General features: G+C 49.0%; 14 protein-coding genes across 14 annotated transcripts; 6 read left to right on the plus strand and 8 right to left on the minus strand.

Annotated features, from left to right (window-relative positions):
• Positions 1-113: 113 nt before the first annotated feature.
• UHO2_00361 (uncharacterized protein) lies at positions 114-1,094 on the minus strand (the record flags this gene model as incomplete). The annotated part of the gene is made up of 1 exon (XM_041556980.1): positions 114-1,094. One exon carries the CDS (start codon positions 1,092-1,094, stop codon positions 114-116), a length of 981 nt encoding a protein of 326 aa, XP_041412914.1.
• Positions 1,095-1,328: 234 nt separating this feature from the next.
• Positions 1,329-4,409, minus strand: UHO2_00362 (uncharacterized protein; the record flags this gene model as incomplete). The annotated part of the gene is made up of 1 exon (XM_041556981.1): positions 1,329-4,409. The coding sequence occupies one exon, from the start codon at positions 4,407-4,409 to the stop codon at positions 1,329-1,331; it is 3,081 nt and encodes a 1,026-aa protein (XP_041412915.1).
• A 423-nt stretch (positions 4,410-4,832) lies between these two features.
• Positions 4,833-5,813, minus strand: UHO2_00363 (uncharacterized protein; the record flags this gene model as incomplete). Its single annotated transcript, XM_041556982.1, has 1 exon — positions 4,833-5,813. The coding sequence occupies one exon, from the start codon at positions 5,811-5,813 to the stop codon at positions 4,833-4,835; it is 981 nt and encodes a 326-aa protein (XP_041412916.1).
• Positions 5,814-6,047: 234 nt separating this feature from the next.
• On the minus strand, positions 6,048-9,128 carry UHO2_00364 (uncharacterized protein; the record flags this gene model as incomplete). The annotated part of the gene is made up of 1 exon (XM_041556983.1): positions 6,048-9,128. One exon carries the CDS (start codon positions 9,126-9,128, stop codon positions 6,048-6,050), a length of 3,081 nt encoding a protein of 1,026 aa, XP_041412917.1.
• A 423-nt stretch (positions 9,129-9,551) lies between these two features.
• Positions 9,552-10,532, minus strand: UHO2_00365 (uncharacterized protein; the record flags this gene model as incomplete). The annotated part of the gene is made up of 1 exon (XM_041556984.1): positions 9,552-10,532. The coding sequence occupies one exon, from the start codon at positions 10,530-10,532 to the stop codon at positions 9,552-9,554; it is 981 nt and encodes a 326-aa protein (XP_041412918.1).
• Positions 10,533-11,313: 781 nt separating this feature from the next.
• Positions 11,314-12,575, minus strand: UHO2_07455 (uncharacterized protein; the record flags this gene model as incomplete). The annotated part of the gene is made up of 4 exons (XM_041556985.1): positions 11,314-11,397; positions 11,488-11,571; positions 12,308-12,339; positions 12,500-12,575. 4 exons carry the CDS (start codon positions 12,573-12,575, stop codon positions 11,314-11,316), a joined length of 276 nt encoding a protein of 91 aa, XP_041412919.1.
• A 770-nt stretch (positions 12,576-13,345) lies between these two features.
• UHO2_00366 (putative pantoate--beta-alanine ligase) lies at positions 13,346-14,659 on the plus strand (the record flags this gene model as incomplete). The annotated part of the gene is made up of 1 exon (XM_041556986.1): positions 13,346-14,659. The coding sequence occupies one exon, from the start codon at positions 13,346-13,348 to the stop codon at positions 14,657-14,659; it is 1,314 nt and encodes a 437-aa protein (XP_041412920.1).
• Positions 14,660-14,992: 333 nt separating this feature from the next.
• On the plus strand, positions 14,993-15,691 carry UHO2_00367 (putative a1-mating type protein Rba1; the record flags this gene model as incomplete). Its single annotated transcript, XM_041556987.1, has 3 exons — positions 14,993-15,267; positions 15,360-15,399; positions 15,641-15,691. The coding sequence occupies 3 exons, from the start codon at positions 14,993-14,995 to the stop codon at positions 15,689-15,691; spliced, it is 366 nt and encodes a 121-aa protein (XP_041412921.1).
• Positions 15,692-16,223: 532 nt separating this feature from the next.
• On the minus strand, positions 16,224-16,343 carry UHO2_00368 (putative mating factor a2.1; the record flags this gene model as incomplete). The annotated part of the gene is made up of 1 exon (XM_041556988.1): positions 16,224-16,343. One exon carries the CDS (start codon positions 16,341-16,343, stop codon positions 16,224-16,226), a length of 120 nt encoding a protein of 39 aa, XP_041412922.1.
• A 726-nt stretch (positions 16,344-17,069) lies between these two features.
• UHO2_00369 (putative Rga2 protein) lies at positions 17,070-17,660 on the minus strand (the record flags this gene model as incomplete). The annotated part of the gene is made up of 2 exons (XM_041556989.1): positions 17,070-17,259; positions 17,344-17,660. The coding sequence occupies 2 exons, from the start codon at positions 17,658-17,660 to the stop codon at positions 17,070-17,072; spliced, it is 507 nt and encodes a 168-aa protein (XP_041412923.1).
• Positions 17,661-17,732: 72 nt separating this feature from the next.
• UHO2_00370 (putative Lga2) lies at positions 17,733-19,298 on the plus strand (the record flags this gene model as incomplete). Its single annotated transcript, XM_041556990.1, has 7 exons — positions 17,733-17,911; positions 18,162-18,219; positions 18,372-18,420; positions 18,458-18,646; positions 18,762-18,829; positions 18,907-19,156; positions 19,231-19,298. 7 exons carry the CDS (start codon positions 17,733-17,735, stop codon positions 19,296-19,298), a joined length of 861 nt encoding a protein of 286 aa, XP_041412924.1.
• Positions 19,299-19,621: 323 nt separating this feature from the next.
• Positions 19,622-20,841, plus strand: UHO2_00371 (putative Pheromone receptor a2; the record flags this gene model as incomplete). The annotated part of the gene is made up of 3 exons (XM_041556991.1): positions 19,622-20,153; positions 20,228-20,639; positions 20,712-20,841. The coding sequence occupies 3 exons, from the start codon at positions 19,622-19,624 to the stop codon at positions 20,839-20,841; spliced, it is 1,074 nt and encodes a 357-aa protein (XP_041412925.1).
• A 709-nt stretch (positions 20,842-21,550) lies between these two features.
• UHO2_00372 (uncharacterized protein) lies at positions 21,551-22,057 on the plus strand (the record flags this gene model as incomplete). Its single annotated transcript, XM_041556992.1, has 1 exon — positions 21,551-22,057. The coding sequence occupies one exon, from the start codon at positions 21,551-21,553 to the stop codon at positions 22,055-22,057; it is 507 nt and encodes a 168-aa protein (XP_041412926.1).
• A 1,518-nt stretch (positions 22,058-23,575) lies between these two features.
• On the plus strand, positions 23,576-24,430 carry UHO2_00373 (uncharacterized protein; the record flags this gene model as incomplete). The annotated part of the gene is made up of 1 exon (XM_041556993.1): positions 23,576-24,430. The coding sequence occupies one exon, from the start codon at positions 23,576-23,578 to the stop codon at positions 24,428-24,430; it is 855 nt and encodes a 284-aa protein (XP_041412927.1).
• Positions 24,431-24,869: the final 439 nt, after the last annotated feature.

Raw genomic sequence — 24,869 nt, forward strand, 5'->3', positions numbered from 1 at the left:
ATGCTGTGGTCATTAACCATGTGGTAGCTCGCTCCCGAATCCAAGATCCAACGTGTGGTTCCTTCTGGTTTTGGGAGCTGCCGCCAACTCGGGGTGAAAGAGCACCAGACCTCCTAGTTGGTCTTGGTGAGGGGGGAATTTTCGGGGATGGCGACAGAAGCATCGCATTTGCTGGCGCCGTGTCCGTAGCGCTTGCATACCCAGCAACGAATTCTCTTTGACTTGGTTTTTGTGCTGCCCGTGTCCGACTCAGTGTCCTCGGCCTGTTCTTCGCTTCCCACAGCCGTTCTAGCACTTGCTTGACGTGGGTCCACTTTCTGGCCGGGTACACTCTCCATTGCAGACTGGCGTGTAGTCAACGCCGTTGCTAGGGCATCGAAGCTGACCTGGTGAACCGTGGCGACTGTTTCCTTGTAGACTGGGTGTCGAATCGTGCATCTCTGGAGCGCGGAGTATAGTGCATCGTTACTAAATGGAGCACCTAGAAGGCTAGTTTCCGTCTGTAGGACCCTGATCTCTTGGATTAGCTTACGGGCGTCAGCATGAAACATTTTTGTCTCATTGAGCTCGGCAAGTAATGCTATCCGTCGCGAGGTTCTAGCTACTTCACTGGTGAGGCTCCTTTCGATCTTCTTCCAGGCTTGATGGCAGGTCAGGTGGTTCTTGCTGATGTCGAGTAGGAGGTAAAGAACGTTGTACTCTCCTTCGGTGTCTAAGGTGCTTCGTAGGACACCCACTAGGGCGTTGTCAAAAGTTCTGTTCCATTTCGGGTGGTTTCTATCGTACGTGCCCTCTAAGTGTCGTATGGCATGAGGGACTACTCGAAGGTTGGCCTTGATGAGTGTGCTCCAACTGTAATAGTTGCGTGACGTGAGCTTTGGAACCGTCTCCAAGATTTTGGCCAGGGTGCGGTAATCGTATCGGTCGCTATCGTCGTCCGATTCGGATCCTCCTTCATCCTCATTGTCAAAATACTCGGTTTCGTTACCGTCGGTGACCTCTTCGTCAATTTGTACTCGTTGTGGCGTTTTACCTTTTCTTGTCCTCTTGGCTACTTCACCCATGCTGGCTTGGCGATCGTTATCTCCCGCCATATCTGATGAATGTCGTGGGTTCGAGCCCCACGTTGGGAGCCAGTTGAATTTAGATACACCACTAGGAGACCACGGTCAGGCACTCCTTTATCTGATGTTCTATGTAAAAAGGCTTGTATTGTCATAAAGAGGTAACGACTGAGCTAAGGGCATATATACATGTTCTAACCACCTGACTGTGCTCTCTATGTCGAGTCATGCCCATGTGCCACGTATCTTCTTTTATGAGTGTTGTCATGTCAACACATCCCCTGCATACCATGGCGTTAATCCTCGTGCATACGCTGCATTAGCTCCCACTAGCTTCGCATTCTGCTCGTCCTCTTCATCGCCTGATACCTTCCCGATTTCCCGATCCTGTGAACTCCCATTTAATGCATCACGCGTTGGCGATGCCGGTGCATCTTCAACTCCCCCCCTCAACGGCATGTCCAATCCTATCATTCTTGATATCCTTGTCGTGTGGAGTCCCTTGAGAGGTTTCGTGAGTATGTCAGCGACATTGTTGGCCGTTCCGACGAACTCGATTGATATGTCACCATCTTGCACATGATCCCTAACAAAGTAATATCTGGTATCGATGTGTTTGAGCTTCCAGTGTTTGGCCGGATCTTTACTGACCTGTATGCACCCTTGGCTATTGGTGCGCAGTATTGGCTTAACTCCGGATACTCCTAGATCCCTGAGCAAATGTGAGAAGAAGAGTGCTTCTCTTGCTGCTTCGGAGGCTGCGACCAGTTCTGCTTCCACTGCCGATAATGCCACGCACTTCTGCACATGTGATTTCCAACTAACCGGACATCCATACACATATGTGATCGCTCCGGACGTACTCCTACGCCCATTTGTAGGGTCAGAAGCCCAATTTGCGTCGGTATACGTAACCACCGGTTGGTCCGCGTGACTCCTGTGTGCTCCCCCTAAACTTAAGCGGTATTCGCTGGTCTGATTCAGATACTTTAACAAGTGTATCGCAGCACTCCAAGCACTGTCGATCGGTTCTGACATGTATCGTGCCAAAGCGCCTACTGCGAACGAAATGTCTGGCCTCACTGTGTTGGATACCCACAAAAGTTGCCCCACTAACTCTTGGTATCGTTTGGCCTGATCTGGGTTGCACTTGTTTCCTCCAGCGACTCCTGCTACACTCTGCATCGGTATCCAAGTTCGTTCACTTGTTCTCTCTAGCCACTTACTTACCATGCCTTTAATGTATGCGCTTAAGTCGAGTGTGATCCTGCCTTGTCTCCTCTCTCGAGTGATTTTGATTCCTAGGAATTCTCCTACAGGTCCGTTGTCCTCTGTTCCCCACTTGTCCATTATCTCGGCTTTGGTACGGTCGACTTCTTTCCTGCACGGCGATGCTATCAGCATGTCATCCACATATGCCGTAATGACTGTGAGTTGGTCGCCCGCTCCTCTTGAGTAAAGGCATGGGGCGCTCGGCATGCAGTGGAAGCCGATACTTCGGAGGTGGGTATCTAGCTCGATATTCCATTCCCGACCTGATTGTTTTAGACCATAGAGCCCTTTTATGAGTTTCAATACCTTTCCTGGAGGTACCTTAGTTCCTACCGGTGGCTTTAGGTAAACATCATGACGTAGGCTCGAATTGAGGTAAGCCTGTTTGACATCGATGGAATCAACCTCCCAGTCCCGTACGGCTGCGATGGCCAGCACTCCCCTTATTGCCTGGATGGGTGCCACTGGCGCAAATATCTCTGTGTAGTCTAAGCCCTCTCTTTGTGTAAACCCTCGCGCTACCAATCTTGCTTTGTACTTTGTGGGGATGAGGTTTGCATCAGTCTTGATCTTGAGTACCCATCGTGTGTCGACTGTGTTCATACCCCGCGGTAGGTCAGTCGTTTCCCACGTTCCCATCGCTTCAAGCCCATCCAGTTCCTTGCGCATTGCCTCTTCCCAGAACCTCCTATCCTTTCCGGCCAGCGCTTCGTGGACAGTTGGGTTCAGGCTGTCCTTTCCTTCCTTGACCTTAGCCGCCGTCAACCCGAAGTAACTCTTCTTTACCCAGGTCTCCGGGTTGCGCATGTCTCTAGCTGGCCTCCAGTTCGGCCATGGGCCTCTCTCCTCGGGTGGCACCGGTGCATACTCTTCCCTCTCATTCGTCGTTCTCCTTTCCTCTGGTATCCCGTTAGAGTTCTCATCGTCACAATGTGGTCCTCCGAGTCCTTCCTCTTCGAGAGTTAGTTCCATGTCCACGTGCTCTTCCAAAGGCTCTTGCTCCCTCTCATCAAATAGGTTCTCCTCTGTGTATCCCAGATCATCGATGTCCTCTTCAATAGTTGGGACTGGTGGAGGTCGGATACTTATTGGCCGCCATTCTGATCGGTCTGACCAGCACTGTGTCTCCATGAACCTTGCCGAGTTGCTCCAGAAAACGTTCGGAGAGTAATCAGGGCTATAGAATAGCCATCCCTTTCTTTCTAAGCTGTACCCTATGAATACGGCTGCAACCGCTCGTTGGTCCAGCTTCTTGTTGTTTCGCTTAGCTTTTGGAATATTTACCCAAGCTAAGCATCCAAATACACGCATGAGACTGACGAATCGTTTTGGTGATCTCTTGAACATGAGCTGATATGGAAACTCTCCGTCAACGTTGGGAGTAAGATTGATTTTGAATGCCGCCGCTCGTATGGCGTGCGGCCAAAATCTCTTTGGTAAACTCCTTTGCATCAACAGCGTTCGCATTTTCTCACCCAGGCTCCTATTCATCCGTTCTACTCGTCCGTTTTGTCTGCTGTTGTAACCGACAGTGGTTTGCCACTCTATGCCCTTTTCTAATGACCATTCCAATGCTTCGTTGCTCTTCCACTCAGTTCCTTGATCAGATCGGATTGCTTTCAGCTTTCTGCCCGTCTGTGTCTCTAGGAACGAAACTATTCTTTTGAGTTGCGTGAATGCGTGACTCTTTCGTAAGAGTGGCTGTGCGTGCACATACTTGCTATGGTCGTCGACAAGCACCAATGTGCACGTGTATTCTGTCACGCGGGATGAGTCTATGATCAGATCGATGTGGATGAGATCTAGGGGCCCCGCGGCTGTTTCGCCGCTGCCTCGCCCCATCCGGGCGGCCGTACTTTTGGACCGTATACACTGCTCACATATCAGAGCTGTATCTGGGTCCAATGCTGCTACAGGTTCGCCTTTCAATTTATCTACAATTGCTCTGGACTTGTCTCGACCTGGATGTCCTAGACGTTCATGCCAGAGCTGTCTTGTGGAGATCTTTGGTCTCCGATCGGCCAGCTCGAACTCTTCATCAACCCCTTCAAACAGCGGTGTTGATGTAGTCATCGCGCTTTGTCGCCATGTGTTGCCTCGGAACTCTAATAGTCCACGCTCGCGATCTTTCGCTATTTTCAATAACATGCCATTTGCTAGGTGTATTTGCCCGCCTGTGGGGTCTAAAGTCACACGTGCTCCTTCATCTGTGAGTGAGTTGGTTGACAACAGGTTAATATTGAGTTTTCTAACATACAACACATTTTGGAGATAAACGTCTCCATGTTCTGTCGCTATGTTGGTATCTCCCACAGCAGTTGCTTCCAGTACTTCGCTTCCAGCGGTATACACGCGCTTTCTGCAATTTCTTGGGTGGATGAGCATGCTGTGGTCATTAACCATGTGGTAGCTCGCTCCCGAATCCAAGATCCAACGTGTGGTTCCTTCTGGTTTTGGGAGCTGCCGCCAACTCGGGGTGAAAGAGCACCAGACCTCCTAGTTGGTCTTGGTGAGGGGGGAATTTTCGGGGATGGCGACAGAAGCATCGCATTTGCTGGCGCCGTGTCCGTAGCGCTTGCATACCCAGCAACGAATTCTCTTTGACTTGGTTTTTGTGCTGCCCGTGTCCGACTCAGTGTCCTCGGCCTGTTCTTCGCTTCCCACAGCCGTTCTAGCACTTGCTTGACGTGGGTCCACTTTCTGGCCGGGTACACTCTCCATTGCAGACTGGCGTGTAGTCAACGCCGTTGCTAGGGCATCGAAGCTGACCTGGTGAACCGTGGCGACTGTTTCCTTGTAGACTGGGTGTCGAATCGTGCATCTCTGGAGCGCGGAGTATAGTGCATCGTTACTAAATGGAGCACCTAGAAGGCTAGTTTCCGTCTGTAGGACCCTGATCTCTTGGATTAGCTTACGGGCGTCAGCATGAAACATTTTTGTCTCATTGAGCTCGGCAAGTAATGCTATCCGTCGCGAGGTTCTAGCTACTTCACTGGTGAGGCTCCTTTCGATCTTCTTCCAGGCTTGATGGCAGGTCAGGTGGTTCTTGCTGATGTCGAGTAGGAGGTAAAGAACGTTGTACTCTCCTTCGGTGTCTAAGGTGCTTCGTAGGACACCCACTAGGGCGTTGTCAAAAGTTCTGTTCCATTTCGGGTGGTTTCTATCGTACGTGCCCTCTAAGTGTCGTATGGCATGAGGGACTACTCGAAGGTTGGCCTTGATGAGTGTGCTCCAACTGTAATAGTTGCGTGACGTGAGCTTTGGAACCGTCTCCAAGATTTTGGCCAGGGTGCGGTAATCGTATCGGTCGCTATCGTCGTCCGATTCGGATCCTCCTTCATCCTCATTGTCAAAATACTCGGTTTCGTTACCGTCGGTGACCTCTTCGTCAATTTGTACTCGTTGTGGCGTTTTACCTTTTCTTGTCCTCTTGGCTACTTCACCCATGCTGGCTTGGCGATCGTTATCTCCCGCCATATCTGATGAATGTCGTGGGTTCGAGCCCCACGTTGGGAGCCAGTTGAATTTAGATACACCACTAGGAGACCACGGTCAGGCACTCCTTTATCTGATGTTCTATGTAAAAAGGCTTGTATTGTCATAAAGAGGTAACGACTGAGCTAAGGGCATATATACATGTTCTAACCACCTGACTGTGCTCTCTATGTCGAGTCATGCCCATGTGCCACGTATCTTCTTTTATGAGTGTTGTCATGTCAACACATCCCCTGCATACCATGGCGTTAATCCTCGTGCATACGCTGCATTAGCTCCCACTAGCTTCGCATTCTGCTCGTCCTCTTCATCGCCTGATACCTTCCCGATTTCCCGATCCTGTGAACTCCCATTTAATGCATCACGCGTTGGCGATGCCGGTGCATCTTCAACTCCCCCCCTCAACGGCATGTCCAATCCTATCATTCTTGATATCCTTGTCGTGTGGAGTCCCTTGAGAGGTTTCGTGAGTATGTCAGCGACATTGTTGGCCGTTCCGACGAACTCGATTGATATGTCACCATCTTGCACATGATCCCTAACAAAGTAATATCTGGTATCGATGTGTTTGAGCTTCCAGTGTTTGGCCGGATCTTTACTGACCTGTATGCACCCTTGGCTATTGGTGCGCAGTATTGGCTTAACTCCGGATACTCCTAGATCCCTGAGCAAATGTGAGAAGAAGAGTGCTTCTCTTGCTGCTTCGGAGGCTGCGACCAGTTCTGCTTCCACTGCCGATAATGCCACGCACTTCTGCACATGTGATTTCCAACTAACCGGACATCCATACACATATGTGATCGCTCCGGACGTACTCCTACGCCCATTTGTAGGGTCAGAAGCCCAATTTGCGTCGGTATACGTAACCACCGGTTGGTCCGCGTGACTCCTGTGTGCTCCCCCTAAACTTAAGCGGTATTCGCTGGTCTGATTCAGATACTTTAACAAGTGTATCGCAGCACTCCAAGCACTGTCGATCGGTTCTGACATGTATCGTGCCAAAGCGCCTACTGCGAACGAAATGTCTGGCCTCACTGTGTTGGATACCCACAAAAGTTGCCCCACTAACTCTTGGTATCGTTTGGCCTGATCTGGGTTGCACTTGTTTCCTCCAGCGACTCCTGCTACACTCTGCATCGGTATCCAAGTTCGTTCACTTGTTCTCTCTAGCCACTTACTTACCATGCCTTTAATGTATGCGCTTAAGTCGAGTGTGATCCTGCCTTGTCTCCTCTCTCGAGTGATTTTGATTCCTAGGAATTCTCCTACAGGTCCGTTGTCCTCTGTTCCCCACTTGTCCATTATCTCGGCTTTGGTACGGTCGACTTCTTTCCTGCACGGCGATGCTATCAGCATGTCATCCACATATGCCGTAATGACTGTGAGTTGGTCGCCCGCTCCTCTTGAGTAAAGGCATGGGGCGCTCGGCATGCAGTGGAAGCCGATACTTCGGAGGTGGGTATCTAGCTCGATATTCCATTCCCGACCTGATTGTTTTAGACCATAGAGCCCTTTTATGAGTTTCAATACCTTTCCTGGAGGTACCTTAGTTCCTACCGGTGGCTTTAGGTAAACATCATGACGTAGGCTCGAATTGAGGTAAGCCTGTTTGACATCGATGGAATCAACCTCCCAGTCCCGTACGGCTGCGATGGCCAGCACTCCCCTTATTGCCTGGATGGGTGCCACTGGCGCAAATATCTCTGTGTAGTCTAAGCCCTCTCTTTGTGTAAACCCTCGCGCTACCAATCTTGCTTTGTACTTTGTGGGGATGAGGTTTGCATCAGTCTTGATCTTGAGTACCCATCGTGTGTCGACTGTGTTCATACCCCGCGGTAGGTCAGTCGTTTCCCACGTTCCCATCGCTTCAAGCCCATCCAGTTCCTTGCGCATTGCCTCTTCCCAGAACCTCCTATCCTTTCCGGCCAGCGCTTCGTGGACAGTTGGGTTCAGGCTGTCCTTTCCTTCCTTGACCTTAGCCGCCGTCAACCCGAAGTAACTCTTCTTTACCCAGGTCTCCGGGTTGCGCATGTCTCTAGCTGGCCTCCAGTTCGGCCATGGGCCTCTCTCCTCGGGTGGCACCGGTGCATACTCTTCCCTCTCATTCGTCGTTCTCCTTTCCTCTGGTATCCCGTTAGAGTTCTCATCGTCACAATGTGGTCCTCCGAGTCCTTCCTCTTCGAGAGTTAGTTCCATGTCCACGTGCTCTTCCAAAGGCTCTTGCTCCCTCTCATCAAATAGGTTCTCCTCTGTGTATCCCAGATCATCGATGTCCTCTTCAATAGTTGGGACTGGTGGAGGTCGGATACTTATTGGCCGCCATTCTGATCGGTCTGACCAGCACTGTGTCTCCATGAACCTTGCCGAGTTGCTCCAGAAAACGTTCGGAGAGTAATCAGGGCTATAGAATAGCCATCCCTTTCTTTCTAAGCTGTACCCTATGAATACGGCTGCAACCGCTCGTTGGTCCAGCTTCTTGTTGTTTCGCTTAGCTTTTGGAATATTTACCCAAGCTAAGCATCCAAATACACGCATGAGACTGACGAATCGTTTTGGTGATCTCTTGAACATGAGCTGATATGGAAACTCTCCGTCAACGTTGGGAGTAAGATTGATTTTGAATGCCGCCGCTCGTATGGCGTGCGGCCAAAATCTCTTTGGTAAACTCCTTTGCATCAACAGCGTTCGCATTTTCTCACCCAGGCTCCTATTCATCCGTTCTACTCGTCCGTTTTGTCTGCTGTTGTAACCGACAGTGGTTTGCCACTCTATGCCCTTTTCTAATGACCATTCCAATGCTTCGTTGCTCTTCCACTCAGTTCCTTGATCAGATCGGATTGCTTTCAGCTTTCTGCCCGTCTGTGTCTCTAGGAACGAAACTATTCTTTTGAGTTGCGTGAATGCGTGACTCTTTCGTAAGAGTGGCTGTGCGTGCACATACTTGCTATGGTCGTCGACAAGCACCAATGTGCACGTGTATTCTGTCACGCGGGATGAGTCTATGATCAGATCGATGTGGATGAGATCTAGGGGCCCCGCGGCTGTTTCGCCGCTGCCTCGCCCCATCCGGGCGGCCGTACTTTTGGACCGTATACACTGCTCACATATCAGAGCTGTATCTGGGTCCAATGCTGCTACAGGTTCGCCTTTCAATTTATCTACAATTGCTCTGGACTTGTCTCGACCTGGATGTCCTAGACGTTCATGCCAGAGCTGTCTTGTGGAGATCTTTGGTCTCCGATCGGCCAGCTCGAACTCTTCATCAACCCCTTCAAACAGCGGTGTTGATGTAGTCATCGCGCTTTGTCGCCATGTGTTGCCTCGGAACTCTAATAGTCCACGCTCGCGATCTTTCGCTATTTTCAATAACATGCCATTTGCTAGGTGTATTTGCCCGCCTGTGGGGTCTAAAGTCACACGTGCTCCTTCATCTGTGAGTGAGTTGGTTGACAACAGGTTAATATTGAGTTTTCTAACATACAACACATTTTGGAGATAAACGTCTCCATGTTCTGTCGCTATGTTGGTATCTCCCACAGCAGTTGCTTCCAGTACTTCGCTTCCAGCGGTATACACGCGCTTTCTGCAATTTCTTGGGTGGATGAGCATGCTGTGGTCATTAACCATGTGGTAGCTCGCTCCCGAATCCAAGATCCAACGTGTGGTTCCTTCTGGTTTTGGGAGCTGCCGCCAACTCGGGGTGAAAGAGCACCAGACCTCCTAGTTGGTCTTGGTGAGGGGGGAATTTTCGGGGATGGCGACAGAAGCATCGCATTTGCTGGCGCCGTGTCCGTAGCGCTTGCATACCCAGCAACGAATTCTCTTTGACTTGGTTTTTGTGCTGCCCGTGTCCGACTCAGTGTCCTCGGCCTGTTCTTCGCTTCCCACAGCCGTTCTAGCACTTGCTTGACGTGGGTCCACTTTCTGGCCGGGTACACTCTCCATTGCAGACTGGCGTGTAGTCAACGCCGTTGCTAGGGCATCGAAGCTGACCTGGTGAACCGTGGCGACTGTTTCCTTGTAGACTGGGTGTCGAATCGTGCATCTCTGGAGCGCGGAGTATAGTGCATCGTTACTAAATGGAGCACCTAGAAGGCTAGTTTCCGTCTGTAGGACCCTGATCTCTTGGATTAGCTTACGGGCGTCAGCATGAAACATTTTTGTCTCATTGAGCTCGGCAAGTAATGCTATCCGTCGCGAGGTTCTAGCTACTTCACTGGTGAGGCTCCTTTCGATCTTCTTCCAGGCTTGATGGCAGGTCAGGTGGTTCTTGCTGATGTCGAGTAGGAGGTAAAGAACGTTGTACTCTCCTTCGGTGTCTAAGGTGCTTCGTAGGACACCCACTAGGGCGTTGTCAAAAGTTCTGTTCCATTTCGGGTGGTTTCTATCGTACGTGCCCTCTAAGTGTCGTATGGCATGAGGGACTACTCGAAGGTTGGCCTTGATGAGTGTGCTCCAACTGTAATAGTTGCGTGACGTGAGCTTTGGAACCGTCTCCAAGATTTTGGCCAGGGTGCGGTAATCGTATCGGTCGCTATCGTCGTCCGATTCGGATCCTCCTTCATCCTCATTGTCAAAATACTCGGTTTCGTTACCGTCGGTGACCTCTTCGTCAATTTGTACTCGTTGTGGCGTTTTACCTTTTCTTGTCCTCTTGGCTACTTCACCCATGCTGGCTTGGCGATCGTTATCTCCCGCCATATCTGATGAATGTCGTGGGTTCGAGCCCCACGTTGGGAGCCAGTTGAATTTAGATACACCACTAGGAGACCACGGTCAGGCACTCCTTTATCTGATGTTCTATGTAAAAAGGCTTGTATTGTCATAAAGAGGTAACGACTGAGCTAAGGGCATATATACATGTTCTAACCACCTGACTGTGCTCTCTATGTCGAGTCATGCCCATGTGCCACGTATCTTCTTTTATGAGTGTTGTCATGTCAACACATCCCCTGCATACCATGGCGTTAATCCTCGTGCATACGCTGCATTAGCTCCCACTAGCTTCGCATTCTGCTCGTCCTCTTCATCGCCTGATACCTTCCCGATTTCCCGATCCTGTGAACTCCCATTTAATGCATCACGCGTTGGCGATGCCGGTGCATCTTCAACTGGTGATAATGAGACAGATCTTGTCGGTTCGAAGTGCAGCTCGAACGACTACCCACGGCAGCAAATCAATACAGTGTCATATGGCGTCGGATTGAGCGTCTTGGATGACTTACGAGGTGCGTAGTGGCGGCCACAGGAGCTGCTCACAATCAAAAGGATGAAGGCGAGAAGGAAACCCACACTCTCACACAAGCCATCGAACCGACCTTGCCCCTCAATCGTGCATCTCACCCTAGCTCACCCGATCAGATCGATCCCGCAGCAACCTCAAAAAACGCATCTATATCTCAACCATCATTTCCGATCCGAATAAAACAAATTTTAATTCGCTTTCTTTACGCACAGCACTCGAGCCTTTCCTCCTGTCGAATCAGACGCGAGGAGGAGGCGTAGAATCTCTCGCTCTAGCGCCCTCAGCCCATACAGGTGCTGTATCATCTTGCTCCTTTGCGCGCTACAAGGCCCCAAACCCAATCGGATTGTCCCACTGTCAGTGTCCGTTTCTGAAACAAAGGGAAATTGCACTCGTGGGGCTAGAACTTACCTTGAGTTGTTCAGCATAAGCTGCTTTGCGCTGAGCTGCAAGACGCTGTGCGTCGACTTGGCGCTTGAGGTCTGGCGAAAGGGCCTATCGACAGCCAACCACAACCGAGGTGGAGATAGGGAAACGTGCAATCGAGATCGGATTGACAGGTTTGCAATGCACGTATGCGGTTTAAAGGGGGCAGTTTGAGATGAAAGTGATAAGCAACAATGGGTATGTGGTCGGAGAAATGACCGAAAGCGGCGAGTCCAGCACATGAAAGGAATGTTGCGACCACGCGGTTGAGTGGCAACGATGAATGGGGACCCCATAGAACAATCGCAATGCAAAGTATAAGACCCGAACGTTGATGTGCGAGAACATGACAATGGCAGCCGAGGTCGGAATGTAACAGTCAAAGAGAACGATAACGATGCGAGCCGGAACGCATCGAGGATCTTGACGTGGCGCAAGCAGCGTTGGCGTTGGTGTGAAACAGAGTCACAATGCAAAGATGCAATGATGTGAATCGGATGCAACCGATGAAAGGGCCGAAAGAGCCATTGTGGTGACATTTTGAAAGTCGAAGGAAGGTTGAGTAAGACACCGTCACAATAGATCGGTTGTTAATGCGGTCGGATCAGGGATCGACAGGGTTGACAACGCAAAAAAGAGAAAGAGAACATATGGGGATATGCAAAGAAACAACAAAACGATTGTTAGCATGAGAATCAACAGAATGGAACAAAGGAACGCCCTATTCACAGCACGATGCATGAAGACAATGCGGCGCCGAGAAAGGGAAGAAAGCGTGAGGAAGGATGGCTGAGCATGAACTTACGTCGTAAAATTGCTGATCCGTCGGAGTGGTAGCTGCAGCCACAAATAGAATCAAAGGAAATGCGGAGTATCAAGGTCAGCGAAACATGCGCACATGCGATTGTCAACAAAGGAGGGGGAGTGAAGCAAGCGAGATCTGCAATGCAATACAAGACGGGGAAAGAAACTGGAAAGAAAGGGGACTAGGGCGTACCTTTCATGATGGCGTAGCCGATAGCGATAGTCACGAGGCCACCGACGATAGCTCTTGGCCACGGAGATGCGGACATGGTCTTGTCTGTGCGTTGTGCGGATTGGGGTGGAGGGGAACAAGGGTTGGGGAGGTGGTGGAAGAAAGGAAAGGAGCCGCGGACCCTTTGTCGAGAGTGGTAGCAAGGGCTGTGAGAACCGAGTTAAATCTTGTTTAGGCACGAAGTGGGATCCGACAGCCACAGGGTGCGCCAAGTCTTAATGCAAGCGATCCAAGACAATGCATCGGCGCTAGATCGATTGGGTTTGCGCCTAGGACACAAAGGGGACAGAAGATTGTGCAAAGATTTGCTGTCGAGTTGCGATCCTCCGTCTAATGTGGTTTCCGGTATGCAAGGTTCCGAGACAAGGTTGTGGAGCAAGTCCTAAAGGAACAATGCCAGTTCGAGCTGTGGATAGGACGAATGAGAAACAAAGAAGGAAATCCCCTATGTTCGACGTTGTCTGAGAAGTGTGGGAGATAGGACAAAGGGAAGTTGCAGAATGCAATGTACAACTCAGAACGTCATAGTCCCTTTGTGTTCCTAGAACGCCGTGAGAAGCCCAGTCTTTTTGTCAGCGAAGGGCAGACTTGGAGAAAAGTGGAGGCAAATTTGCAAGAATGTTAGAGCTGCGAAAGACATCGAAATCGGATGAGATCTTTTGAAAAACCCCGATTTTCCGCGCAGGGACCTCTCGAGACCAACACTTTTTTCTCGCGTGTTGCGCTTTGTTTCTTTCTTCGCCTTTCACCCTCCAGTTTCTTGTCCTCCCCCATCTCTACTCACCGTCAAGCCTCACCTTCCTCGGTATGCAGCGATCAGGTGTGGCCAGAGCCACTCGTTCGCTGCTTGATCAGGCGTCCAGCTCGTCAAGCGCTGGTGAACGTTGCGCTCGTCGTGCCTTAATTTCAGCTGCCAACACATCTGTGCGACCCTCCACTCGAAGCAACATTTTCGGTCCCCAATCTCGCACCACAACGCAGAACCGACCCATCTTGATGTCACAGCGACGCAATCTGCCGCCCTCCTCTAATGTCGCATCCTCATCCAAGACCACTGTCGCCTCCTCTGCCGACTCACCCGTGCCTGATTCCCCCATCCCAGTCTTCACCACCGTCCAAGACTACCGAGCATGGCGACACCAGGCTACCAAACATGGCAAGTCGGTTGGCTTCGTCGCTACCATGGGCGCACTTCACCAAGGCCATCTCAAACTTGTCGAAGCCAGCTTGGAGGAGAATGACTTCACCGTCATCTCAATCTTTGTTAACCCTGCCCAGTTCGCTCCCACTGAAGACCTCGCGTCCTACCCAAGAACCCTAGATTCAGACATTCAGAAGCTGGCAACCGTCACTAACACCATCTCGTCAGGGACACAGCGCAAAGTAGACATCGTATTCGCACCGAGTGTACGCGAGATGTACCCAAACGGGCTCACACAAGTTGTCTCAGATCAGATCGGCGCATTTGTCGAGGTCAAAGGACTCAGTCATCAGATGGAAGGAGGTAGTCGACCCACTTTCTTTCGCGGCGTCGCAACCGTCGTCACCAAGCTTTTCCACATCATCCAGCCCGATCGCACTTACTTTGGCCAGAAGGACATTCAGCAGACCGTTGTCTTGCGCCGGCTCGTTTCCGATCTCGTCTTTTCCCATCCTCCCTCTGCTGAACATCTTCGCGTCATCGCCACTGGCCGTGATCCCAACGACAACCTTGCGCTCAGTAGTCGCAACGCTTATCTTACTCCAGACTCGCGCCAAGTTGCGCCTGTGCTGTACCGCGCACTCAAGACAGGTCAGAATGTGTGGGGGCAGCCGCAATGGACGGATTCGCGTAAGGAGGAACGTATCAGGAAGACGTTGGAAAGCGCCAAAGCAGTGGTTTGGGAGCAAGCAGAGAAGTGCAAACATGATGGGAAAGACGTAAACCTCAAGCTGGACTACATATCTCTCAATCATCCCAAGACGCTAGAGAACCTGGAACAGACCTTGAAAGAGAAAGGACCCGAAGCGGTAGATATGGGAGAAGGAGCTGTCTTGAGCGGTGCAGCCCTGATCAGCCAGGGTAAGGATGGTAAGCTAACTCGATTGATTGACAACTTGCTTCTTGGTTTCAAGCTATAATGCACACCATTTTGTCGAATCATCTTCCTGATCAAGACAAGCTAGAAATGTCAACTGTATCACCATTTGTCAACTGCCGAACGTCTCTCATCTGAGATGCGGAATGGCTCAACCATGTTAAAGCTGTCAAAATTAGTCTCCCACGTGGCTCAGTTGGCGCTACTTGACCCCGAATTCCGAATCCAGAATTCTAGATGCGGCCAATTTCGACATCTTCAATCGCGCACAAGAAGCTTCCTTTTTCATTTCCTCACCTTCCATCTTCCCCACCCTCCCTTACCGATATCGCACCACCGCCATCACCAGCACCTCACACACACGTACAAAGGCGAGATGTCATATCGCAAAATTGGCTCATCCGATCCACGTCGACCCGAGCTTGTCCGACCTCTCGTTTTGCCCAAAACATGGTCGAACGATGATTTAGACATCTACTCTTCCTTCTTGGGGAGTGTATCGATGATGTCGGGGGCAGCAATGTTGACTCGTGCGCCATACATTGCTTATGGAGGCCTTGTGTTTGCTTGTGCCCACATTGCACATGATAAACCATTCAAGTCGAGTAAGACGAAAGATGCGTCCACGGGCGGTCCTTGGATGTCGCTTGCGTAAGTCCTCCCCCCGACACTCACTTTTCACCCTATCCAGTGTGAGAGGAAATGCTGACGATGCTAATGGTTGATCCTTTGACGTGGTATAGATTCTCGCTGTTGGCACTAATTGCTTTGGTTTTGCCAAAGGTAAGTTGATGGACGGAAGGGAAGAGATAGGAATGTGGGGAAATGGAAGGGAGTTTATTGACTGACCCTTATTTTTGGTTTTTCAAATTCGTCTTTTTTTTTTTTTTTTTTTTTTTTTTTTTTTTCTTCCAATATCGTCCCGAACTCCGCCATTCGACCGCGCCATGATTGACCTCTACCTGCCGCTGATTCGGCGCCATCGCTCATGCGTGTTTCTTGGCGATGGTGTACATGATCGCAGCTCTCGATGGACGATCCTCTTGGTCTCACTCGACAGAAGCCCTCCGCCTAAGTCTTCGCCCTCGCACCAATGACAAATTCACGAAAGGCAATTAAAGCTCGATTTTCGCGAAAATGCCAGAGATTAAGAAGAAGCGTTCAAAAGGAATAACTGGGAAAGTGCAACGAAACTGATCCGTGTGGTAAAGGAGACTCGATCTCATATCAAACGATCACACAGAACTCAACACAGCGATAGAGATAAGGGGGGAATGTGCATGAAATTCCGTCGGCCGACGTTGGAGAGTAAAGGAAGTAACAAAGAAGTACAAAAGAGGTAGGACGTGACTACCGATAACCGAGAAGAAGTAGGAAGGGACATGGGCTGAAAGCGGGAGCTATTCGAACTCGACCTACTCGAAGCTTCCATTCTTCACCTCATCCCCGGCACTGGTGTATCCCGGCACTGAGACGCATCTGCCCATCTATATCCACGTCACAATAAGAAGCGAATCTATTGTCAGCACCGCCCCCTATTTGACTGCAGAAGCGAGAAGAGAAAGTACTCACGGTAGAGGTCTGTGCACAATGGCGGTAGGGACCATTTAGGCGATGATGCAGTAAGGAGCGGGCTCGCCCTTGCCTTCGTTGGTAGGGGCGTGCTCGGGCTCGGCGGCAGAGACAACCTTGACGGCGGCAGCAACAGTTTCGAAAAGAGAGAACATTGTGAAGGGTGTTTGAAAGTCTGAAAGACGAAGAGTGAGAAAGGAGAGAGAGTGTGTAGTGGAGAGTGTGGAAGAGATGTGGACTGATGGGAAAATGTCGGTGATGAGGAGTTTGACACGTCCGTTATATACCTTTAGATGAGTCCTTGAGCGCTGTGATGATTGCTTTTTTCGACGCTGATGAGAAGCAAGTAGAGTGCAGAGGGAGATCTGTGATTATCGAAAGGGATCCTTGATTCCTCTGACGTTCCCTCAATCGACTCCATACAAGGCAACCTCAAGCTTGTTCAGTCAGATCCACTTAAGCGAGAAGAGGGCCATTGTCCAATTCTGCACAAAGGGCAGACCCAACAATGACACAAGCACTTCCTTTGATGCTCATGCGTGAGAACGAGGCGGTTCAATTTATGCATGCGAGGCCGCGAGATTCATCGCTCCTCTTCCCACTTCGAGTCCCTTTGTTCAAATACGCACGGCTCGAAAAGGGGTGGTATACAGTTGCACTGGGTACTGTCTGCTTTCAATATTTAATTGTGCACTTTTCCCTTTCTTTCTTTTGGCCCTATATTCCTCCTGCTACAGGAACGGCTCTCAACTCATCCGCACCTTCACATTCCGTTGTGAGACACGATACGACGAGACAAAAACGGAGCGAAGGCACAGTGAGAGACTCTGATTGAAGTCGAATGAACATAGTGAAGTGAAATAAGAACACTCTGTTGGTGGTTAACATAGAGTCGGATCAAATCGCTTGCGTCTCAGCCTTCTAGGACATTTGTCCATATTAATCACCGAAGTGAAAGCGTTGACGCAATCAATTGCGTCAGTGTAGAGCAAGCCTTGCGTTGGCAGTTTAAGCGTCGAAAGAAATGTCCAGATCTTTTCCAGTCCAGGATGAGGGACCTTCCATGCAAGGCTGAGGTGTGAATTGCTTCAGTCAGTACTCCGTTCAAGTCGTTGAACCCCGCTGTTAACGTGTTGACCTGATCGTTACACTCACTCCTTGAATCGACCAAAACGGTTCTCGAAAGTATGGTACGCCAGCGGAGACATACGGTTTTGGTTGCTCTGGCGGCTGCGAATCGTCCTTGGATAACTTCTGTCTACCCATCGTCGACTTATCCTAGGGGTGTCAGCTGGACATCGAAAGAAGTGCTCTTCTAGGAAGCTCTTCTCGCTTTGAGTCACGTACTGAGCAGCCGTGGGCTTGATGGGGTCGACAAGATCTATCCACTTTGGCCTCGGGCCGGTCATACGTCTCCGTAACTGCTCTTTCGTGATGGTGGATGCCCTGATGCCGGCTCTGAAGCGCTCCATGGTTCAATAGATGACGGAAAGCTGGCCTGATTGGGAAGTATGTGACAGCTGTCGAAGATTTCTTGCAACACAATGACAGGGCTTCTAAACAGTCGAAGTAGTAGTCAGTCGAGACAAGACAGATTGTTGAGGTCCTTGCTGTCCTCCGAGGTTAAGGTCGAATTTACTAATGATAAAGATAACAGGTTTGGCGATGGCGACGAAGTTGATGGTGGCGATGAGAGTCGTGAGATTGATGAGGCTGGTGACAGGTCGAGTCAAGATGAGACTTGTGATCTGAATTTATTTATTTTTATTTATTTTATTTATTTATTTTTTTAGCCCTAGAGTTTCATAACCACTTCCTCCTCATTGCCTGCACAGAGGGCCGACCATCTTCTTACATGCCAAAGGGCCTAAGCGCCTCGGTGTGATGCAGCTGGAAGGTCTGAGCGGTCCTTCGAAGCTCGAGCCTCGAATCTACACGCTGCGTCTGTATTTAGCTAAACCGATCCTATTCAGCCTCAGAGCGACGATCTCTATGGAAGCTACTTGTGGAATAGGGCACGACAGGTCCTTGGTCTACGTGTGTCCCGTCTCAGGACGAGATATAAGCCTGTCTCTCCCTACTTCAAGAAGCTTGCCCCCACCACCTTCTTCCAACCTAGCGCCATGTATCTACTCCTCAATAGCTTTCGATCTCTCGCAGTGCGTTCAGGCACTCAGGCAAAGCCTTTCGCTTGGAAGACTCCCTGCTTAGTGAACGAGTACAGAAAAGCTGGTAAGTGTAGTGTCAGTTCGACCACAAAAAAATCTAGCAACTAACGGAGAATTGCCACCGTTCTCAGCTTGGAATCTTCGTCCTGCTGCTCTTCAGAGAATCTCCAAGCCTGACCTTTCCTTGCGATGCTTCAAGGTCTCCGTCAATGACCGAACGGTCGTAACGTCAAAAATCGCAGACATCCACGACACGCCCAAGTATCCTTCCGACATCCAACGCAAATTTCGTGAGTGTGCTGTTGTTCTCTCTCCAACCTTTCGGTGATCAAACTCATCATGCTAACTTCGATAGCGAACCTTCATTCACCTCACCTCAAACAAACGAACCTCTGTTGACACCAGTCACTGGCGCGGCTCTAATCGGCGGCCAAAAGATGGTCTATCTCTCTACAGACGCCCATCAATTCCCAGTATGTATCAGGTGTGCATTTCTCCATAACAGTACTTTGTCTAACTCCAAACTCGTTTTCTGTTTATATGTTCGAAGAACTTGGAAGCTAGGAACAAGTTGAACATTGGCGGCATGAACGACATTCGCTTCTTCGAGAACGTGAAGAACATAATCGCTATCCCAGACGATGCCGTATCCTTGCGCAGGATCTCGCTGTACCTGCAGAAATACCACAAGATCAAGGTTCTTCACGGTCAGAGCATTCAGGTCTATTCCGTGAAGATAGGCAACGACCATTATCTAGAGATCAAGGCTTTGGGCCGTCGCCAGCTTTTCCACAGCAAGCGTGAGTGATGTGGCGACCGTCTACCGATCATATTGACGATTTACTAATCTCGCTGTATCTTTTCATTACATTAGTCCTGCCTCGCCAGGTAGCCCATTTCTTCATCAAACTTGCGAAAAGGACTGAAGGACTGGTGCTGTGAATGCCCTTAAGCTACAAGCAATGCAGACAGCTTCTTGTCTCTAACATTAATCTCTGTCCTGGAATTTCGCCCCACTTCAACGAGCAAAGACTCAACCCTCGTCAAGCTTAAACAATAAAACCCATAAAACCTATAAAAAATTAAATATAAAATTGACAAAAGCTTTGGTCGGGTTATCTCCCTGCCAAACACCAAATTTGCGGCGTGTTCCCAGGCTGGTTGACAAAGGGAAGAGTCGATCGATACCCTGAAAACCGCAGTCATACATATATATAGTGCCTCCTTCGTCCGCCCCAGCTTCGGTTAGTCATGTTCTCACCAAGATGTTCTCTACAGCCGAAAACGCCATCTATGGCGTTCTCTGCCTAATCACGGCATGTCTTTCCATCTCTTCTCTACCAGTTCACGTCCGGGCGGGGAACACAGGGGTCATTCTCATGATGTCGTGGTGCTTCGTAGGACTCTTCAACAAGGGTGTCAACGCTCTCGCGTTCAATCACCGTCTTAACATCTCCTGGAACTTCGGATGCGATGTAAGTGCTGTTGTCGAGCGTATCTGGCAGCTCGGCTTGTGCTGTAGCTCCCTTTGCGTTCTACAACGCCTCGAAAGCATCGCTTCCCTCCGACAGGCGCACTCCACGTACACGGATCGCCGGCGCCGAGTATGCTTTGATATCGCAGTCGGTTTGGGTATACCATTTCTGCAGATCCCTCTCTTCTTCGTGGTTCAGCCATATCGACTCGACGTGGTTGAAGATCTCGGTTGCAGTGCGCCAATCTACAATTCCGTACCTGCCTTGTTCGTCTACTACTTCTGGAGACTTTTCGTCAGCGTTTTGTGCTCTATCTACGCCGGTAAGTAGTCGTGTGAGGGGCTGCGACTGTATAATATAAACTGCATACTCACCAACAGACCCATCGCAATACAGCTCTTATTCTGAGGTGGTTCATTCTCAGGCGCCTTCAGTTCTCTGCCGCACTCTCGTCGCAACACTCCGGTCTATCGCAGAAAAAATACTTTCGCTTGTTCGCTCTGGCCCTTTGCGAGGCGACCTTAATCGCCGTTGCCCAGCTGTATCTTCTCTTTGCGGCACTTCGGATCACAGGACTTCTGCCTTACTCCAGCTGGGAATACGTGCACTCAGGATTCGCAACGATCAACTTGGTGCCGATGGACAGATCAGGTGCCAGCTCATCAACACTGACTTCTTTGGAGGTCTTTAGATGGTTTACTTTGTCTCCTGGCATTGTGCTTTTTGTCTTCTTCGGTCTCACAGAAGATGCAAAATCTGCCTATATAGGGTTGTGGCAAGCTATCAAGAGACTCCGTTTCAAAGTACGGTGAGTAATACCGAGAGCGCACACTTCTTAGCTCAGTACGCCTGTTGACAAATTGTCTCTCGCTTTTCACAGGCCTAGAAAAGAATGCGGATTGACCGAAGGACCTACTGGCTTCCAGGATAATTCGCTTGATCTCGACGATCTCCGCGAGCAGTCCTATAAAGTTTCGGTCGTAGTTCACAAAGATGTAACGGTTCTCTGAAAGCTAGTAGTAATCGCGTTGCTGTCTATCTGAGCTCTTCGATATGAGAACTGAGCTCAAAGCAATGCTATTGCCTCCGAACCTCAAAATTGTGCGAGCGAAATATTCTGTAAGAAGGCTGCGCACTACTAGATCGATGGCGACTCTGTAACGGGCCTACTTCGGATTTGGAGCATAACAGGGTAAGGGAGGGAAGGACAAAATTGGTCACATTCATTCTGTAAAAGCAGTAAAACAACACCCCGGAAAAGGGAAGAAGATAAATAAATAAATAAATAAATAAATAAATAAATAAAACCAGAGTTGATTTGAGGAAGAGTTGAAGATGCGTCGGCACCACAACGGGATAACAGGGTCTGCGGAGTGTAAGCGAGACCTAAATGAATGTCTAATGGGAAAGGCTGCACACAGTTGGAAATTCATGTGGGATGCACACATGTTGCCATGATGACACACATTGGATAACAACTCAGGGGTGACCAAGAGTGATGACTCATCATGGATAAATGTGGGATTGGAAGTGATCATCAGATATATATATACATATGTTCATGCACACAGTAGCATACAATTTAAGTATTCAAGAAGTTATACAACTGTGCAGTTGAGCTTGCAAGAAGCTCCGATCTGTCATGTTTCACTTGCCATCTTCAACTGATTAAGAGTCTGAAGCCCTACCAACTGAGGTAACAGGGAACCCTTCATCGCCATGACAGACAACACTGAAATACAAGCAGGTGCAAGTAAAGCCAAAGGAGGTAGAAAGGGTAAAGTTCCTCAACCACAAGTTCCCGATAACAATGCCACCAATGAAACTGAAATTGAAGTGACTGATGAAGAAACCGATTCCGATTCTGATCAAAACAGCAGCAGCAAACAATACAACTTTCGCACTCTGGCAAAGCTCCTCGAGCCAGTGCCCAAGTTAATGTCACAAAGCTACTATAGTTGGAATGTCCACATCAAGTCCTTCCTTCAATCTGTTCCCCACGCCATGAAACACCTTGAGGGAACATATGACAAGAACCACCCCAAGTGGAATAGTGTATTCGATGATGCCCTCACGAATGCAGTACATGGCACTATCGACACCACTGGAGAATACAACATCAACTACCTAATCCTTGACATCATTAGGGAATACCACACTTTCCACCAGATCTGGAAGAAGATTGAAAATGGATTGACCAATGAAGCCATCATAACCTCACATTGAATCGCCCTCATAGCCCAGCTAGGTGAGCTCAGAATGTACAATTCTGACATCTGGAAGCTCATCCAGGAGATTAGGACAAACCAGATGGAGAGCAGCTTACTGGGAAAACCATTTGCAGATGACACCTTGTTTTCAACCCTACAGAAGTGCACTATCTGCCACCCTGTGTATAAAGAAATGGTTGCCACCATCAGTCAACTCACTTTCAACACACTCGCTACAACCCTAACTATCTGACAATCAGTGGTTGAGAATTATCCCACCCAAAAGATTGACCCTTGCCAGGCTAGTGCCAGAGTCACTGGCAGTGATGACCAAGAGGAACCAGCTGCGAAGGACAAGAAGGACGAAGACAATGCCAATGCCAAAGTTAGTGTTTGACCTCGAAAGCTCCAGTGCTGGGTCTGCAAGCAACTGGGACATGGGATTAGCCAGTGTGATGCTACAGTAACCATCCTGGAGAATTCTCCCCTAGCCAAAACCAAATAGGAACCATGATGCTCCTTTGCACTGAGTTGGCAGAGGCCCCCTGGCTCTAAAAGAACCCCTCACTGGATCTTAGACTCAGGGGCCAGTTATCATATGGTTAATATCTACAGTATGCTCATCAATCCTAAAACTTGCCAAAAACGTGTATTCACAGCTGGAAGTGAAGTTTTAGAAGCAACAGCTATTGGAGATGCCAGCATATCAACAAGTAACAGAGATGTACTACTCCATCATGTACTATATGTTAGGCATCTCAATATTAACCTTTTGTCAACCAACTCATTAACAGACAAAGGAGCACGAGTGATATTGGATTCCACCAGTGGGCAAATACACTTAGCGAATGGTACACTACTCAAGATGACCAAGAATCATGAGCAAGGACTTTTAGAGTTCTGAGGTGATGCATGGCAAGAGAACACAATGATCACATCAACATCATTATTTGAGGGTGTTAATGAAGATTTCAAGCAGATAGAAAGCAAAACCAGGATATCTAAGCAACAACTATGGCATGAGCACCTAGGGCACCCAGGTTGAGATAAGACAAGGGCCATTACCAACCTTTTAAAGGATAAGAACATGGCTGAATTGGATCTGGATATGACCCAAACATGTGAGCAATGCATCTGATCCAAGAGTATGATAGCTCAAATGGGACAAGGTAGTGGTGAGAAATCCATCTCCCCACTTGACCTCATCCACATCAACTTGATAGTCAACTCCTCACACACAGCAGAATATACATGCACACTGGTATTGGTTGATGACCATAGCAAGTACATGTATGTGCAGCCCTTATTACAGAAGAGCCATGCGTTCTCCAAACTCCAAGCCATAGTATCGTACCTCGAAACACAGATGGGAAAGAGACTGAAAGCCATATGATCAGACCAAGGAATGGAGTGGCAAAGCAATGATGCACTTGACTGGGCATATGATAAAGGTATAGAATGGCAGATGACAGTTGGGTACAACAGCAAGCAAAACGGATGTGTGGAAAGAATGAACAGAAGTCTAGGAGAAAAGATGAGAATGCTACTCATGCAGAGGAAACTGCTGAGAAGCTTCTGGCTGTATGCAATCTGGGCTGCAGCATTCAAAATAAATCTCACACCCAATGTTGATGGTGAGTTCCTGTACCAAGTCATGTTTGGGAAGTCACTGGAGCAGCTCATAAAGTTCTTATGGGTTTTTGGATGTTTAGCATGGGTTAACATCCCTAAAGTTAAAAGAGACAGCAAGAGGTTGGACCAACGAGCAGTGGCATCCATATTCCTGGGATACAGTTTGGAAAGAAGAGGGTGGCTCTTCTATAGTCCAGACTATAACCCAAACATATTCTGGAGCAACTCTGTGAAGTTCATGGAAGACAAGTGCTGGGCTGACAGAACAGAATGGCACCCAACAAGAATACAGTCACTGCCAGCACTAGCAGACGAGGCAGACCTCAGTGACTTAAGGTACACAAATGAAAATCTATTCGATGAAAGGGAAAGAGAGCCCCATGATGAGCATTTGGATATGAAGGCAATCGACGAACCAAATGATGAAAAGGACTCCATTGAGGATACGGCGAAACATACAAAGGATGTGACTGACTCTGAAATACAGGCTGGCGACCCAATTCTCGGACTCACAGCAATGAACCATGATAGGCAGAGGAACCTGGATCTGACAGTAAGTGAAGCTTTATCCAGAGAAGACAAGCAGCATTGGAAAGAAGCAATGCATAAGGAGTTGGATGGACTCAGAGCCATGGGCACATGGGAAATCGCTGACCTTCCAAAGGGGATGAATGCCATCAACATGTGTTGGGTTTTAAAAATCAAGATGGATGCAGATCTGATCCCAACAAAATTCAAAGCGAGGCTGGTAGCTTGAGGGTTTATGCAAAGACAAGGAATTGATTATACAGAGGTGTTCGCACCTGTGGCACCTATCCAATCTATCTGAGGAGTCTTAGCCATAGCAACCATGCAAGATTGGGAGGTAGACTGCATTGATGTCAAGCAAGCATATCTGAATTTGATGCTACACCATGATGTGTTCTTGAAGCCACTGATTGGGACCAAGATCCCTCCAGGAAAGCACCTAAAGCTAATCAAGGGACTGCACAGGCTAAAACAATCAGGCAGAGAATGGAACTTGGAATTGGACTCACATTTGCAAAGCATGGGTTTTTACTGCATGCCAAGTGTGCCTTGTCTGTACTCAAGAGGGACCAGGAATAATCTAACTATTATTACAGCATACATGGATGACATGCTTATAGCATCCCCCAGCTGAAAGGAGATAGATTGAACTAAGAAGGAGATAATGG

This window comes from Ustilago hordei, assembly GCF_900519145.1.
Source record: "Ustilago hordei strain Uho2 genome assembly, contig: UHO2_contig_01, whole genome shotgun sequence".
NCBI classification, from domain to species: domain Eukaryota; kingdom Fungi; phylum Basidiomycota; class Ustilaginomycetes; order Ustilaginales; family Ustilaginaceae; genus Ustilago; species Ustilago hordei.